This window comes from Mugil cephalus, chromosome 15 (genome assembly GCF_022458985.1).
Source record: "Mugil cephalus isolate CIBA_MC_2020 chromosome 15, CIBA_Mcephalus_1.1, whole genome shotgun sequence".
Lineage (NCBI taxonomy): Eukaryota > Metazoa > Chordata > Actinopteri > Mugiliformes > Mugilidae > Mugil > Mugil cephalus.
Window position 1 is genome coordinate 3,042,492 of NC_061784.1, and position 17,221 is coordinate 3,059,712.

Sequence of the window (17,221 nt, forward strand, 5' to 3'; positions counted from 1 at the left end):
CCAAGTACATTGAAATCAGGTCTCTCTTGATTCCTGGCATCCTTCAAACTGGATTACTAGTGGTGAAAAAATGTCTTACTTTCCAAGTAAAACCAAAGAAACAAACAAAACAATAATAATTTAAGGTCAGTTTAATTGGTGGAAGGTTGTCACACAGATCAGGAAATGAGATGCACAATGCATAATGTACATAAAAAAAAGAGAACGTTTTAAAGTCTTGATGGAATAAAATATCTCTGGAATTGTAACATGAAACTTTAACATTCCAAACAGTGAAACTATAAGACAATGCTGAGTCACTGCATATTTATTATGAAATGCAACCCCCCCCCCCCCCCCACGCACATACACACATACACACTTGACCAGCCTGTATAGCAGCATCCATGTGCAGCACTTCAGACTCAACAGGGGGTGGAATCTGAGATGTGTGGTGAGCTCAAGTTAAAAGTATCTCTTCCTGCCTACCTGCCCGCATAAAACAGAGACCCAGAGGAGGCTCAACACGGCACTGCTCTGACGACACAGCGGACCTGGACAGGTGAGAGAAAGTGTGAGGAATGAATGGATTCACAATTTTCTGTATTATATTTTATGTTCTCTAACTCTTCACCGTAAGGGCTCATTACAAAGTCCAAATAGCTCTTATTCTTTCTGCATAATGAATTTGACCTTATTAATTGGTGCTGGCACATCCCACAGAAAGATTCATCATCATAAGAGATTAGAACACTTAAGCGCAGGTCAAAATGTTAACGGGGCTCTGAGAGGATACAGAAAAAGATGTAAAATGGCACTGTAAACATGGCATTTGCTAAAACCTGCACTGAAAACAAATGGATTGTGAATGTGGATGTTTGAAAGATTTTATTTTATGATTGAATTTCATTTTAGAATAGCACGGAGGGCACTCGTAAATGTAATAGGAAAAAAATGCACTTCCTTCGTACAGTTTGGTAAACAGGAAAGTCTTGTTATCATTACATGGTGAATGAACAGTAGAATGCATTTCTTATTAACATAATAATTATTATAATTTTATTTTGCTGGGCACAATCCATACATTTACAGGACATGTAATGTAAAGGAGTAAAAATACATTAAAAATAACATTACCATTTAGTATTTTGTATTATCATTTATGTAGATTATGATAATGGATATTGTAGAGATAGTTTTGTAATATAGGATATTACAATGGTAAAACAACATTGACTAATTATATGAGTACAGGTAGTTAATGGATGACTTGTGTGGTGGTACGTACTCACAGAAACAAACAATAGAGTATGAAAGTAAAGACTAAATGAAGGGAAGAGGGAATAAGGACTGTATATTTTGTTTCCTGCTCACAGTGCAGTTAATAACAAACAATACATACTTATCATCTTTACACTGTGTGTGTGTAAAGACATGTTTCTGTGCAGAATGCAGTTTTACAGGTTGTGATTCTTGGCAATGTAACAGGTCTGAAGTCACTGGTGGGAATGCGGTGAAGGAGATACCCAGACAAGGAAGAACGCTATAAAATACACAAGACTACCCAATTAAACTAGAATATAGGTTAACCTGCTCGTCTTGAATCACTTCCTCAGGTTGAACGTCTGAGAAGGCATCAGCATCATGGCAAAAGGCAAGCCAGGCAACATTTCCTCTGTTTATCAAATTGAATGAGGCACAGAAATAATGCTTGGTATCCAGTGCTGATGGACATGGGTGTGTGTGCGTTGTGTTGCAGATGTTGACAGAACCCAGGTGATTCGAAACATCAGGGTGCGGACTGCACTGAAGAACGACGGCAGCTGGATCCACAAATCAAAAGATGAAGGGAAACAAGACAAAGCAGGGTATACAAAACCATTCAGATACCACATGGACATTAGTCATTAGTGTGTATCTTTACAAAGCAACGTCATACATGAGGGTTTCTTTTTAGTGTGTGCTTCTCAAACATAATTAAACACCGACTTCTTTAGTACAATTAGCATGCTGCGCTTTCATAGCATCTTCCTCTATCTTGCAGGACGGTCCAGGTTGTGGAGACTAAACGTCCTCCCGTTCGAGGGGGCTCATACGTCCTGTCAGCTGCCAAGAAATTTGAGTAAGTGCTTTAAGTATTTAGAACATCAAAATCTTACAATGCTCTTTAAAAGGAAGGGATGCTACTGAGAAAAACTGCATATATATTTTTTTCACCCACAATACAAATGTGATACTGAGACACATTTTGGTTCGAGGGACGAGACGGTGGCGGTTCTGTAAGACAACAAATTGAAACCATCCTGAGAATTGTGTCAGTGAATGGCTAAAAGTATTTCCACGCTGCAGGCACAAATCACCATCTGTGATATTAACATACATAAACAGCAAGTTAGCCCTGGGCGGTTGTGCTGCATCTATAATGACCAACCTTCCACTGCAGTCTAAACTGTAGGTTAAACAAGCCCTAATCTGAATACTTTCTATCCGCCCCGCGGCATCCCTCCATTCTTGCTATTACATACAGCAGCTAAAGATTTCTAATTAAAATCATAAAATATGAATCCCTAGTTTGGGTTGCATATGTAAATACAGTCACTGGCTAGTTCAGTAGGTACACCTGGGTAGGAAAGGGACCGAACTCCTATTGTCTGCAGACCAACCTCAGTTCTTTGTGGCATAGATTCAACAATGTGTCTGAATATTGTTTGTTTCATTTTGTATACATGATATAACATTATATACATGATAGGGTCATACATGATAGGATCACAGTCCCTGCAGATTTGTCAGCCGAACAACATGATGTGAATCTCCTGGTGCACCACACGCCAGATGTACTCTGTTGGATTGAGATCATTATGCATGAACTCATGTTCACGTTCAAGAAACCAGCCTGAGGTGATCTAAGCTTTTTGACATGGTGCTATGACAAGATGGCCGATCTTGTACAGGCTGCTGGGATGGGCTCCAGCCCTCCATGACCTTCTAAGGATAAGTTTTATTCAGCTTGAAGTAGCAACAGAAGATGGGCACACTGTGATCATGAAGGGACAGGCATGGTCGGCAGCAATATTCAGCTAGAATGTGGCATATAATCAAAATCAGTTGGTACCAGGTGTCCCCAAGTGTGCCAGGGGGAACAGCCCCCACACCGTTACACCGCCACCCACCAGTACTGTTGATAGACTTAGACAGACTTTATTCATCCACAAGGGAAATTGCTTGGTCACAGTAGCTCAGTTGAAAACACTCTTCAGAGCCACTAGTAAAAAGAAGCTGGTGGTAGCTGATGATAGTTAAAAAATAAAAATGGAGAAATGGAGACAGAAGTACACTACCAGTCGAAAGTTTGTCCAAGCATTTGACTGGTTGTGTATACTACATACATAGGAAGGATGGATAAGGTGCGATACAAGGCAGAACGGATCCATGTAGTTCATGCCAAATTCTGACCTTAACCACAGAAAAGCCACAGAAATCAATACTCACGCAACTAGGCAATAATCTTTTATTACATTTTGTGGAACCCTTGCAAACCCTTAGTTTCCTGTTCTCAGCTGGACGAGCGGGGCACGCTGTGTGGTGTAGTCCACCTGATTCAAGGTTAGGAGTGTTGTGTATTCATAGTTGGATTTCTGTCAACAGAATCAACAAGGCATACTAGCTCACTGAATAGTTTTTGGTCGTGCGTGAATAATACTCAAACACACCACTTTCAGAGTCACTTGAAACACATGCCATTCCCATTGTGATGATCTGAACCATGTCTACATGCCAGTAATAATTGTTTCTGCCATGTGATTGGCTGGTAACATACCTGCATTAATGAGCCACTGAACGAGTGTATTTGATCCTGTCAGTGTAGTTCCTGATATTTGCTGTATGTGCACAGTTTAATGGATTAAATGAGAATGAATTTCCCCAGGGATTAATAAATGAACAAACAAACAAAAGCTTTCTAATTAATCCTAAAATATGAATCCCCCAGGTTGGGTTGTGTATGTAAATATTTTACCAGCCTTAAATTTGCACGGATCATAAGAATGTTTCGTACTAATCAGATTGTTTTGGTAATCACACAGAAGACTGAGCATAAAAAATTTATGATCTGTAAAAATATAGATGCTATATATATATATAAATATATATATGAGTGTTGTTAACATAGACGCTCTTGGAACTGATCACATAATACTTGCAGTGACTAATGGGTACATTAATATTTACCGTCTGGGTATTGTTAGAAAATGTACCTATTGCATTGATATTACATCACTCGACTCAAGCACATGACACACACACACACACACACACACACACACACACACACACACACACACACACACACACACACACACACACACACACACACACACACACACACACAGGCTGAATACAACCACGCTGGATAAATTATTAAGCCCATGGACAAATTTGTGAGTGAAGATCTTTATTCTTCTGGATTTTCTCCCTGAGATATTTCCATGCTTTTGCGTCAAGAGAAACCATAACTTGACAAAATTATTTCTACACACGCTCCTACCAAATTTATAAAAAGGCCCAACTTTTCTCAAACGATAATTAAGACAAAATATTCCTTTTATAGTTCCCTAAAGACCAAGAACATTCAGAATACTTGAGTAAAGGAATAACAGATTTACAAAAGAAATGAGACATGTTATCATTTCTCTTCAACACCATATAGGAGGAAATTACTTATGATTACAGCTTTTTGGCAAATCTTCAGCACGGGCAACACACAATTGAGCCTGTAATTATGTACGTCCGTAGACAATTAACACCAGAACATGTGGCCAAACCTTAAAATCTGGGTCAGGGTGTTTAGAATAATTAGGTGGATTTGTTAGATCACTTAAACATATTAGCTGCATTTATATGGGAGTGAAGCACCAGTTTGATCAACACAGAGCTACAGAGACAGGTCTCAGTGTACAGTTGTATATTTTCAATTGATTCCACAAAACTGAAATTAAGCACATGGTTGATGGTTGTTAGCTTAGCTACCTGAGGGCCCTGAAGTATCAAACAAGAAGAAAACAGTGTTTAACTTAAATTTGTTGTGCACTTTCGCCTGTGATCCCTGGGTTCCTAAGTGTAATAACATCTACTTGTGTCTTTTTTTTTGACTTACATTCAATAACTCACAAAAATCACAGACTAAGTGAGAATACTTAGACATAATTTTGTGTAATAGAAAACTTGTATTTTTCCCCCCGTTCCTTTAAAAGTCCTGCCACTCTTTTACATTTATCCTGGGAACTCCACCAGGCGGTAACCGCTGTTGTGCAGCACACAAACATTATTTTTCAATTTCCAAAATCTGACAATACGAGTAATTAACATCAACACACCACTTTGCTCTGGCGAGCTGACAAACTCTGCAGGGAGGCTGGAGGGGGTTGTGCTGAAACCTGCGGAAATGTGTTGAGTGTCTCAAATGACAGAACTGGCCCGAGCTTATTTAGGGTTTGTTGAATTTTGCAGTCGCTAAGTAATGGGTTAGGAGGAGGGTCCAGCGTCTGCGAGGTCTCCTACACTGTGCACCCCCTGTGCTGTTGTGGATGAGGGTCCAGATGCGGGGCTAACGCTGTGTGACGGCGCTAAATGCCCCTCACTGATAGCAAAGGGGTTTAGCGGATAGATGCCACATTTCCTAAAGCCTTCCTTGACAATTCGTACACCTTCCTCTTCCTTTGCTACCTGGTAAGTCCCTTTAAAAACACCCGAGAACTCCTTCTTGCTGACTGCGAAGTGCGTGTCAGTGGTGCAGCCGTCGCCTATGAGTGACGCAAAACGCTGCTTCAGGACAACAAAGAGACCGGCGTCGAGCGGCTGCAGGATGTGAGAGCAATGAGGAGGGAGGCACAGAAGGATGATGCCCTCCTTACGGGCCGATTCCACAACCTCCAGGCTCACGGGCGACTTGTGTCCATCAAATATCAGCAGCAGCGGACGCTCCTTTGGTGTGTGCACGAGGAAATGTTTGAGGAACCATTTCTTGAAGAGGTCTGAGTTGATGCACCCCGAGTCAGTCCACCCATAGAGGGCATGCGGCGGCCCTTGCGTCTTGTAACATACTCCCCCAGGATAGGCTTTTGAGTAGATGACAAACGGGGGAATGTCCTGTCCAGCTGCGCTAAAGCAAGCCAGGACAGAGATGTGGTCCCTTAATCCTGGCGCTGGCTTGTAGCCCAGACTGGCAGATTTGGGGTGAATGACCCTCTTCCTGCCCAGCTGGAAGCCTGTTTCATTGCAGTTGTAAATTTGGTGAGGCTTGTCTCTCAGCTCATGAGCATCTAAAATAGTGCTCAGCAGGTGAAAAAACTGATCGACGGCTTCCTTCCTCACACATACCGTCCTGCCACGAACCACATTGTCCGCTGGCTGAATAGTAATGTTCTTTTCTTGCCGTTTTCTAAAATTAAGCCACCATGTCTGGCCCAGTTTGGAAAATGCCACCCTGCGGTGCTGCCGCTTATAAATCGATGAAGCAAAAGACACCAGCTGCTGCTTAGTAAGTGGGAATCCATGCTTGGACATGTATAAGGAGAACTCAACCAACAGTTCCTCGTCAGCAGATGTTATGAGCTGAGCGGGCCCGCTGCGACTCCCCGGCGCCACCCGTCCACTGACTCTGTCCCCCAGCGAAGATTTAGGGACTCCAAACTCCTTGGCAGCCTGTCTCACCGTGCACCTTCCTGACTTCACCTCTATCAGTGCACGTTCCATGGCCTCTTCTGTCCATTTCTTCTTTTTCTTCCTGCCAATTTTGTCAAGATGGTTTCTTGATGGCATTTTCTAAGAAAACGGGACAAGGGAAAATGCATCAAAAATATGATAGCAAAAAACTGCAACAATAGTATAAACAAATTGAAAATGTTCCTATGTGGTGTTGCTTTCAAGTGCAATACAAACATTGATAGAAATCCTGTACAGTAGGTCAATGTGCAGATGTAAAACACCTGTACATGTTAATATATTAAGCAATGACTATAGTTGCTTTAAGATACGTGACAAACTTTACAAACTCCGTTGGAAGAAAAACATATCTTATTGTTTTTTTATTTTCAATTTACGATGTGATAGGAAAAAAAAGTACATATAAATTATCAACATAACAGTACATGCTGTCCAAAACGTTATCTTGTCTGGATTTTTACATGGACAACATCAGTCAGTTATTGTTCCTGATATGAGGAAGTTGACCCTCTAGTCCACAGGTGTTAAACATATGGACCATGGGCCAAAAGCTGCCCGCAAGAGGGTCTAAACTGGCCCGTAGCATTAATTTGCAAAGTGTAAAAATTACAAAGATGACTATATGCTATCCATAATTTGTTTCAGTAAGAGACATGGACAGAACACAAAACTGGGATCCAGGACTAAACAGCAGACTGCAAAGGGCCCAAATTACACTTATTTTTCTTAAGAAACTGAATTTGTTTTGAAGGATAGTTTGTTTTATGTAAACTAATTTACTTGTTCTTCTTTGCACTAAAACAAATGGAATAAAATCCAGAGTTATATGTTATAGGTTATTATGCTGTTATGGTGCTGGTCCAGTCCATCCGAATGTGGCCCCCCCAAACTAAAATGAGTTTGACACCACTGCTGTGGTCCTTTGATGACCAAAAAACCGGTCGGCACTTGAACTCATCCTGAGAGACCACTGAGGGAAACCAAACAGGTTCGCTGGTCTTTCTCTTAAAGTGATACTGTACTTATATTTTCTGTCTCAGTCAAAGCTGTCCTCAAGCATAAGGAAACTGACAAATGACTAACTTACGGGTCCTGGAGGGTCCTTGTACTATTTTAGTAGGACGGAGGAGACAACTGTTCTGCGGTAGTTCTGCCGCCGCGAACCGGAGCGTTACTGTGTGTAAACGGCAATACAGCGAAGACTTTTGAGTTATTGTTGTATGGAAAAAACAAGACCATACGGCGGCGTTTTTTCTGTAGTCTGCACTACATGTCTGTCGGTTAGAGAAATTCAAAATTACGCAGTTACATTTGATTAGTACCTCACATGTTCCCGTCAGCTAGCGTGAGACTGCTACTACATGAAGCTAGGACACAGCGGAACAAACCCGGAAGCTGCTGGGTGACGGTGTTTTTAAAAGTAAAACCTTCCAAAATAAGTGCCCATCCCATACAGTATGTATATAAAGTACAGGTTCATCTGCGAAATGGAAAAGGAGAAGGAAAAAATATTTCTCAATTTGCTGTTGAATTTAAGTGGGTGAAATATACACAAACCATCATCTTGCAACCTCTTAATATATATGATCAAATTAGAACAGTTTTCAACATGTTCGGAATTCAAGATGTTAAAGCTGATGTTAGTGTTTTGTTGGTACTCTTTACTGAGTCCAGAGGTCATTCCATCTCAAAGGTATGTATGAATTGTAATTCATTAAAGAAAAGCCTGATACTATTCATTGCTCCTCTGCACATCCACTTGTTTCAGGGTTTGCATTATTCCTTTTTGTTACGTCTGAACGTTTAAATCAAATATTGATTGTTTGTTGAGTGTCAGACAGTGTTTTGCAAGCTTTCTATTTTCTGCTTTTTGTTTTAGTGATTCAGCCAATCAGGAGAATGGTGAAGTTATCCCTTCCCATAAAGATGTTGAGCCTGAGGGTACAACAGTGGAAAGCAGGGGCGATACTAAGTAAGTATACACAAGCAACTCTGTGCTGACTGTAACTTCAAGTAATTTAAAGATGCTGAGTATAACTATTTTGTTCATTTTTTTTTTTTTTTTTTACATAGGTATGAATAAATAACACTCTCTGTTTCAGGCCCCAAGCACTCACAGGCGAACTTGCTCAAAAGTGTACATCACAACAAGAAAACTCAGAAGCAGACAGAACTACAGAAAACAAGGAGGAAAATGGTGACGCGCCAGTTGTTGAGTCAAACGTGGAACATAGTGAGGGGGCTGCTGGGGTCTTGGCAGATGTTCATGTGGAAGAACCTATCCAAACAGCTCCGCCAGCAAAAGGAAATCCAGAGATGGTGTTTCCCGTGGAGCCAGTAGAGCAACCAAATGTCAACACAACAGCAGAAAACAAGGCAGAACATGTTGATACACCAGCTAAACCATCAAACCCAGACCAAAGTGAGGCCAAAGTGTCTGCAGAGGAAGAACCTATCCAAACAGCTCTGCCAGCAAAAGGAAATCCAGAGATGGTTTTTCCCGTGGAGCCAGTAGAGCAACCAAATGTCAACACAACAGCAGAAAACAAGGCAGAACATGTTGATACACCAGCTAAACCATCAAACCCAGACCAAAGTGAGGCCAAAGTGTCTGCAGACGTTAATGTGGAAAATTCTGTTGCAGAGCAACAGAGCACAGTGGAGAGTAAAGACACTGCTGAAGTCCTTGCTGCACTGGAACCTCAAGAGGAAAACACAACCCAAACAGAGCCAAAAGATGATTCGACAAAAATGGAGGATCCGGCAAAAGAAGATATTGTTGTGACTGCAACTAAGGTCATGGTGGAATCATTTCCTGAGACATCTGACGTGACAAATGAGGCTGTAGACGAGGCTGTGGTGGAGTCTGAAACAGAGTTAGTTAGTTCTGAGAAATGCCCTCCAGGAGATGACACAAATGAAACAGTTAAAGCTGTAGCTGAAGTGGAATCATCTGAGACCCCTGCCAACAGTGTGGATCTGGTCCTTGATACCCTACGTGACCCCCCTCCTCAATTTGCTAATGAAACTACTGAGGTTACTTGTAAAGGTGAAGGTGCAGAAGAAACAGTAGGAGCTTCGGCAAAGGTTGTAGCCGAGTCACTGCCTGAAGACACCCCTGTAGCTCCTGCAGCAAAACAAGCAGATGCTAATCTGCCTGATAGTGTTCAACGTGTCTTTGATACTGCATCCGAACTACCCACTCAGCCTGCTGCTGAAATAAAGGCAAATTGTGAGAAGTGTCCTCCAAAAGAAGACACAAAAGATGCTACTGAAACTCCAGCTGAGGTTGTGGTGGAGACACCGCCTGAGAACCTGGATGTAAATAATGTAACACCGGGAGAAGCTTCTCTACTTAACAGTGAGCAACCAGCGCCGGTTCCTCCTACATCTGAATCTCCTACACAATCTGCTTCTGAGCCCGGGACTGAAGAAGTGGTTGAGTGTCAAGCCCAGCGTGTTGATAATTCTGCTGTGGAAGAGAGCCCCCAGCCAGCACCTGAGAGTCCAGCAGACCGCACTGTGGAGTTGAACATCGAGGATGCTATTAAACCTGAAGCCGCTCAGGACATTTTAGATAGACCCATTGAACTGACAGATGCATTAGATGAGGATCCCCGCTCAGCTGAAACTGTGACTAAACCTACAGAAGATCCAAAGCAATCCCACTCAGACGAGTTGAAACTGGACCAACAGGGTGCTGACACTAACTGGTGAGTAAGCTTCAAATGAAAGGAATAATATGATATTCAGTGCTGTTCATATAATATTCATGTTTTCACTTGAGTGCACAAAAAATGCATCTCATCTTTTTCTGATTATATTTTTGTAGTTCTGAAGAGTTTAAATCACCTACCGAGGAGCGTAATGCTACACAAGTTCTGTATATCACCAGGTTTGGGTTTAATTTGATTTTTTAAAGACTATGTGATTTCATGTATTTATTATACACAAACGTTAACAAGGGTCACATTAATTGTCCTCCTCAGGGATGACAAATCCTGTTCATTCTGTGGCAAAGTCATCGATGGAAATACCAAGATCTCATTCAGTGAACCTCTGATATGCTGCCACCCTGAGTGTCTGAAGGTTTGTTATGCTCTATTTTTTGCGTTTGTTTGTTTTTCTTCTGTATATATTGTGCAGACTGGTGGATGTACTTCCATAATATTAACCGTGTGTTTTTGCAGTGTGCTGTGTGTGCTGTGGCTCTTGGAGATCTGATCCTCCCCATGTTCCTGCATGACCAGCAAATCCATTGCGATGCGTGCTTTAGACAAACTCTCGAGCTCTGAAGCCTAACTGGAACAAATGTCTCGTCAGGAAACACTCACAGTATGCTGTGATTAATGTGTTTGGATTGAGAATGGCACCCCTATTTCACTAACTCTGTATAATGAGAGGCAGGATGTTGTTGTGACTAAGAATTGTATACTCAAAAGGCTTGGAACCTTATTTTTTTTTTTTTGTTGCAGTAATTGCCATAAATGCTTAAAGGAAATACATCACAATCAGCATAAATGATTTAAATGTGACATATTGTATATGGTTGAAATAAAATCAGTTGAATGCCTTAGATTTGAATGGTTTAATCAGCCTTTAATTTCAAATGAGCACACACAAGGCTAAAGAGCAGGGCTACACATTAAACATAAGTCATAAGGAGGCCGGTTATTGAAGCATCAGCCTCTTGGTCACATAAACCCACCAATTTTTAGCAGTAAGCAAAACACATTCAGAAATACAGGTGTTTGTTTCACCCCTACTGTACATGCATGTGTTGGCATTTACACAAAGCCAAAATACATTATGAGGGAATGCAAAGAACATGTATCGGGCAGTGAGAAGCTCAAAGGGGAACTTTGGTACATTCAGCTTCACTCGTTTTAGTTCACAGTCTTGACACGCAAGATGGTGATAATGAGGCAGCAGCTAAATCATATTCAGAACCAGTATGTGCATCAGTTAACACTGAACGGTGTGTATGCAGTTATGACTTGCAAGGCAAGCTGTCATTTCTGTTAATTATTCATGAAACATCATACATCACAATCAGCACCAATGAAGCCTCGTAAAACGGACAGAATGGAAGAAACAATCTGCAAAAAGGAAAATGAACAACAAAGCTAAGAGAATCATTTTAGAGGATGGCTTGAGGAGAAGACCAGAGCTTATTGGCGGGTGTGGATCATCTTCATCTCTCTGTCTGTTGTTCATACATGAGAAACATTCGTCTGTTATTGGACAACGCGTCAAAAGAAATACTAGCAGGAGATCCAGGTTTGGAAGTTTCCACGTGATGCATGTGAATGTTGCATGTGTTGACTGTCCATCTCATAGCCTAGCCAGAGGATGGGGTTGATCGGGACAAAGGTGTTAAACTTAGCGGACACCTTTGCTGCCCAGGAACCGCAACACTGCGTAGTTGTAGGTCGTGGGAACCAGATACAGAAACTGCAAAAGAAGACATTAATAGGCATGGGAAGAATGGTGGAGAAAACATACAACCAAGTAGGGAAGTGATATCTTTCCAGAAATGAAGTCAGTTTTGGTTTGTTTAAACATGATATGTTGAAAAATCCATCCGTGAGGTTTCTGCTCGATATGAACTGGAAAGACTGGAATTTTGTTTGCGGTGCTCACAGCATTGAAAACAGACTCTGACAGCGTCCCTATCTGCCCCAATAATACACTTGCTTTGCCATGAGCAGTGTTGGTAGGAATTATTTCTAGAAATAGCAATAATTTTAGGGCTGAAAAAGAAAAAGCAATGCAAAACGTTCCAAAAACTGCTCTTCCTCAAATGGCCACTTGAGGCTATTGTTACAATCGTGTCAATCCCCATAGATCCCTGTGTTAAATTGCCTTACCAGCAGAAACAAACATGATTACAGCCTGGTTCAGAGACTGTCTTTAGCTAATACATTATTAAAGAGCTCACCTATTTAAATTAAATCAAAGCTGGAAGGGCTGCATAATTTAAGGCATAGTCACTTTTAATAAACGGTGGGTGTTATCACAGATTTCCCACCTGCCCCAGCTCCACACATGCTTTATTTGACCATTTTTGAAATAGCTGGTTATACCAGGCACTGGCAAAGCAGCGACTGCTTGAGTCACCACAATGAGCCTCAAAACTGCTCTTCAGAAATCCTATGGATGATGTTACAGAATGTCCACCCGTCTCTATATACGTTCAGTGATCACCAACAGAGTTTCATGCACTTTTCTTGTACCAAATAACACCTAAACAATCTGGATATCTTAAATACCACTGACTTAGTTTAGATCCAATTGGCAGTATTTATATAAGGAAGCTTAAATGTTCATAAAAACAGAAAGTATGTGCTCACCAGTGCTAAGAGAGTGATCCCAGCCCCTGCAAATGCAGCTATGTACAAGTCATAGGTGACGTAGAACTGTAAGACACACAGAAAGAAACACAGATAAGTTTAAATTTGATTTAATCAGTCTTTTATCTGTGTCATTCCATTATGTAAACAATGTTCACTCACTCAAAACACATACATCCACTAATATTATGGAATAAATTTTAATTAGAGTGTAAAGATGGATTTTAATGTAATAATGTTAAAATGAAATACCAGACTGTAAAATGAATATCTGATGTAACTACTCACTTCGCTGGTTTTGCAAATAGATGCCAAGGTCATTCCACAAGCCTTGCCTGGCATCGCATTCCAAGGGAGCAGACCTTAAATAAAGACATGACGTAAGTGAAGTGGCTCTCACCATTGCTGAATCACGATGAGCTATGACGCATTCGAGTTCCTGCGCACACTCAGGATATCAGTGGAAGAGCGGCGAAGAAATTAGAATAAAGGTGTAGTTATCGTCATTATTTTATAACTAATTCAACCATCGGCTTTGCAGACACTCCCAAATGATTCATTCAATGCTTTCAAGGGCACATTAACATTCTCATCAGGGCGGACATGCGGTCAGTCATTATAAGAACAACCCACCATACTGCCTGGCGTCCATGCAAATCCAGCCGTGCTGATTAATGCTGGGGGTGGTTTCAGCGAGGATGTTGATGTTGTGGCAGGTCTGCTCCATGTTGAACAGGAAGAAGACAGGAATAGCAGTGAAGGCAAACACTGCCAGCCAGATGAAGGCCAAGACGTACGTCACCACGATAAACTGTTGAAATGAAAAGTGCAGCACATTAAGCCACAAGGGCTGAAGCATAGACCTTCAGCTCTCAGTGGGATGATCAGCTATCAAACTTAATTCTGCGTAGAAACTAGAGAAACAAAGAGCACTTCATTGAGTGAAGGAGCTGAAACAAGCCAGCATTCAGCATCAATGACCTGGCGTCATCTCTCCCTCCTCCCCCACCCTAGTTCTCACCGTCAGGCTGAGGCAACGGCCACACTGGGTACTCCTGAATTCGCCAAAGGTCTGCTTGACAGCACTTGTAGTGTAGAAGCCCTCAGCCAGCAGCAGGATACCATAGAGGAAGAAAAATGACGCCAGCCCGTAGATCACATACTGGAAGTATTTGATACTGAGATAATCACAGTGAGAAGTCAGTTACAAGATCAAATGAAACAAATCACAATTGAAAAAAAAAAAAAAGTATAGATGCATCACTCACAAAGAAGCCATGACTGCAAAGTCCTGAACATTGCGGGCAAAGTAAGTCTCGACGAGGACTTCTGTCTGGGTCAGCGCTTCGTGCCCACATCCACAAAATAGAGCCATGCCAGCATAGCACAGCAAGGTGGCCACCAGGGAGGGGTAGGGCACTGCCCCAATGCACCGGATACAGCAATCATAACAACCTGAGGGGGCATAATATATCAGCACACAGGCGGCACACACCGCACATATAACCACACAACACATCTATGCCACGGTGGGGGACCCTTTCACCCTGTGGGGGAGCTATGAAAAAGGGCGCGCTCTCTCTGCAAATCCATGAGCACACACCAAATCCCCATCAACAGGCAAGAAAGCGAGAACGAAAAAATTAAAAAAAAAATTAGTCAGCAGTGACAAATAAGAGTTCAAGCAGCGAGTCCCAATGAAGCGTCCAAACAAAAGCAGCCACCAATGAGTTCACAACAATCTCATGCACGTCTTCCAGTGTAAGCTGCGCAGTTGAAGCAGGTAGCAAATATCCAGAGTGTTAATAAATGCATTGCCAGAAATGACATAGAGGAAAGCACCTAAGGCTTTGCAAAGCCAAGGCTGCCTGACCGGAAACATTTGCTGCTTCTGATCCTGTACTCCACAACAAGAAAGATCCCAGTGCCAACCAGTGATGTACTTGTGTAGTGCTGCCTACAAGGTAAAGCTACTGTAAAATAAGCCTCTCTGCGCTGATTTCATCCGTATGTAAAAGCTCCTCTGCTTGTACCATCACCTCACAGCTCAGCCCTTACTACATCTGGTCCAGCCCTCTTTCTCCGGCGGTTACAGGCGTCACCAGGCGACTGAGGGATGGTGGTGATACATTGGCTTCAGGGGCCTGAAGAAAGAGCTTCTCTTTGTGGCTACAGATACAATATCCTTTGTATTTGCTATGATCAGGGAGGAACAAAGGGCAGTGATGTCAAACAAACAAAGACCATCGTGCCACAGTGCACACACACATTATGTTGTATGTGGCGGCGGAGGGGCCACCAGGACCGTCTCACTTCTCAGGCCATCCTCTGTGCACAGCTGGCTGAGACTGGTACCATGGCACTGAGTGTCAATGCTGGCGGGGGCTGGGTTCAAGTGTTCAAAGAGTGGGTGGAGTCTTAATGAACCAGAGGGGTAATTTGAATATAACAACAACATCAACAACCCCTCTCAAAGTAAGAGTTTTGGCGATGCACATTGGGAAATCCGTACGTGCTTGATCTGCATTTGCAAAATCTTTCTTGACAGCTTCCCATTCTGTTGTGTTTTAGTTGGGAGGAAGAAAAGCAGCGAGTTAAACAAATGGCTACTAAAGTATAAATAGCAACAGCAGAAACACTGTTAGTCCCAAAAATGATAGCGCCTGCGAACGCCTACACTTCAGCTGTGCCCTGCTGCAGCAGTGGTTACAATGATGGAGTGATATCACAGCCTCCACTTGAATTTGCTGCAAAAGGCATAGGTGGATTCAAAGCACATGACAGACAATTAAACAAGACTCCAGAGCTGTTAAAAATGTGATAAAGTGAGCTCACAAGTTGTTTACAAGTGAGATAAAAATAAATAAATAAAAAAAATGCTTAGCATAAGTTCTCTGGGTACACGGTTCTCATGGAAATTTGTTAATTTATACCCACGACACATGTGGGAGTATCTGACCTCTTTCACATGAGTGACCTGGCATGGCCTTGGAATGATTAGAGTTGCTGGCTATATCTCTCAGCCACTCTGATTCCAGTCTAGTCCGTGATTAAAAGATGTTTGAGGAGGGAACAAGGACTTCTTTCTTTCCTGCAAACTAGAGTAATCCTGGCTTGAGGATTTCTTTACAACCAAGTCTTCAAATCATAACGACTTGTTTAGCTGTATCTAATGCTGGGAAAAAAAGCAATAGGGGAATCAATTGTAAATTCTGATAAACCAATACACAGGATTAATTTGCAGCTAACCTTTCTCACAGTGCATGAAGCCAAGACAGTGTCAAAGGATAGAAAGGGCATATTAAAGGCAAACATTAGTAAGTTATTGGAATTCTCTTTTTTTCTTCTTCACATCACATTAATAACAAATGATAAGCCATATTAAAAATTTGGTGCACTCACCCATGTCCAGAAAGAAGTGCAGGGGTTATTGAAGTTTTGCTGGGTGGCTTTGTGACTGTGATATGAGGATATGAGGAGTTATTCCCCGCCACTCCTATATGAATCTGACTCGCGCTTTTGTCTCATCAACAATAGATAGACCACATCTCCCGGAGTCACATCTTAAAGTCACAAAGTCCCATTTCAGCTGCCAGTCATTATTTATGGAGCCACGGGTTCAGGGCTGAGGACAGAGAGTGGGCCACAAATCCAAATATGAACTTTCTTCTCGTTTTTGCTGCTATTTATTAAATTTTGACCGTTCTGATTATTCCCTCAGTTCTTTCTTTTTATTAATCTCAACCATAAATAATTTAGTCAAATTTGCATGCACAATTTACACAGGATATCAGTCAGAAATATAACATAATTGATACATTCTGACAACTCTAAAATAATTATGTTTCCAGGAAAACGTAATATGTTTTGACACTTATTTAATTCAAAATAACTCAACCACCCAGTAATGTTTTCCTCTCAAACTTGTCTCTTTTTTTTTAATGAATTCACTTTAAATACACTGTTATATGGCCATAAAGTTGGATCTAAATATTTTTTTTATCATTTCTTGTGGAAGGACTGTGACAGTGTTGTGACAGTGGGAGTCCTATGAATATGAATAAAAGCAGTTGTCTGAAAACAAAATTATTCCAACTTTTTGATTTTTGTGTACCTGTTCACTGCTCACATCATGTCTGCTGGCTCACGACCCAGGCTAGGTGTAC

General features: G+C 41.6%; 3 protein-coding genes across 7 annotated transcripts; 1 reads left to right on the forward strand and 2 right to left on the reverse strand.

Moving 5' to 3' along the window:
* Positions 1-414: 414 nt before the first annotated feature.
* Positions 415-11,278, forward strand: si:dkey-125i10.3 (proteoglycan 4). 3 transcript variants are annotated; one of them, XM_047606720.1, is made up of 10 exons: positions 415-541; positions 1,596-1,633; positions 1,739-1,847; positions 2,024-2,101; positions 8,582-8,674; positions 8,805-9,129; positions 9,304-10,415; positions 10,535-10,597; positions 10,692-10,791; positions 10,893-11,278. In XM_047606720.1, exons 2-10 carry the CDS (start codon positions 1,624-1,626, stop codon positions 10,995-10,997), a joined length of 1,995 nt encoding a protein of 664 aa, XP_047462676.1. In that variant the 5' UTR covers positions 415-541; positions 1,596-1,623; the 3' UTR covers positions 10,998-11,278. The 3 variants fall into 3 exon arrangements, with proteins under 3 accessions (XP_047462676.1, XP_047462674.1, XP_047462675.1); XM_047606718.1 differs by having other exon boundaries at positions 8,805-10,415; XM_047606719.1 differs by having other exon boundaries at positions 455-541; positions 1,468-1,633; positions 8,805-10,415.
* On the reverse strand, positions 4,416-8,108 carry LOC125021000 (MFS-type transporter clz9-like). Of its 2 annotated transcripts, none has more exons than XM_047606721.1 (2): positions 7,790-8,108; positions 4,416-6,801 (listed from the first exon to the last, which is right to left on the reverse strand). In XM_047606721.1, the coding sequence occupies exon 2, from the start codon at positions 6,796-6,798 to the stop codon at positions 5,503-5,505; it is 1,296 nt and encodes a 431-aa protein (XP_047462677.1). In that variant the 5' UTR covers positions 6,799-6,801; positions 7,790-8,108; the 3' UTR covers positions 4,416-5,502. The 2 variants fall into 2 exon arrangements, with proteins under 2 accessions (XP_047462677.1, XP_047462678.1); XM_047606722.1 differs by having other exon boundaries at positions 8,025-8,086.
* A 2-nt stretch (positions 11,279-11,280) lies between the features above and the next one.
* On the reverse strand, positions 11,281-16,621 carry plp1b (proteolipid protein 1b). 2 transcript variants are annotated; one of them, XM_047606724.1, is made up of 7 exons: positions 16,458-16,621; positions 14,324-14,510; positions 14,077-14,233; positions 13,689-13,866; positions 13,344-13,417; positions 13,056-13,121; positions 11,281-12,156 (listed from the first exon to the last, which is right to left on the reverse strand). In XM_047606724.1, exons 1-7 carry the CDS (start codon positions 16,459-16,461, stop codon positions 12,085-12,087), a joined length of 738 nt encoding a protein of 245 aa, XP_047462680.1. In that variant the 5' UTR covers positions 16,462-16,621; the 3' UTR covers positions 11,281-12,084. The 2 variants fall into 2 exon arrangements, with proteins under 2 accessions (XP_047462680.1, XP_047462679.1); XM_047606723.1 differs by lacking the exon at positions 16,458-16,621 and adding an exon at positions 14,898-15,156.
* Positions 16,622-17,221: the final 600 nt, after the last annotated feature.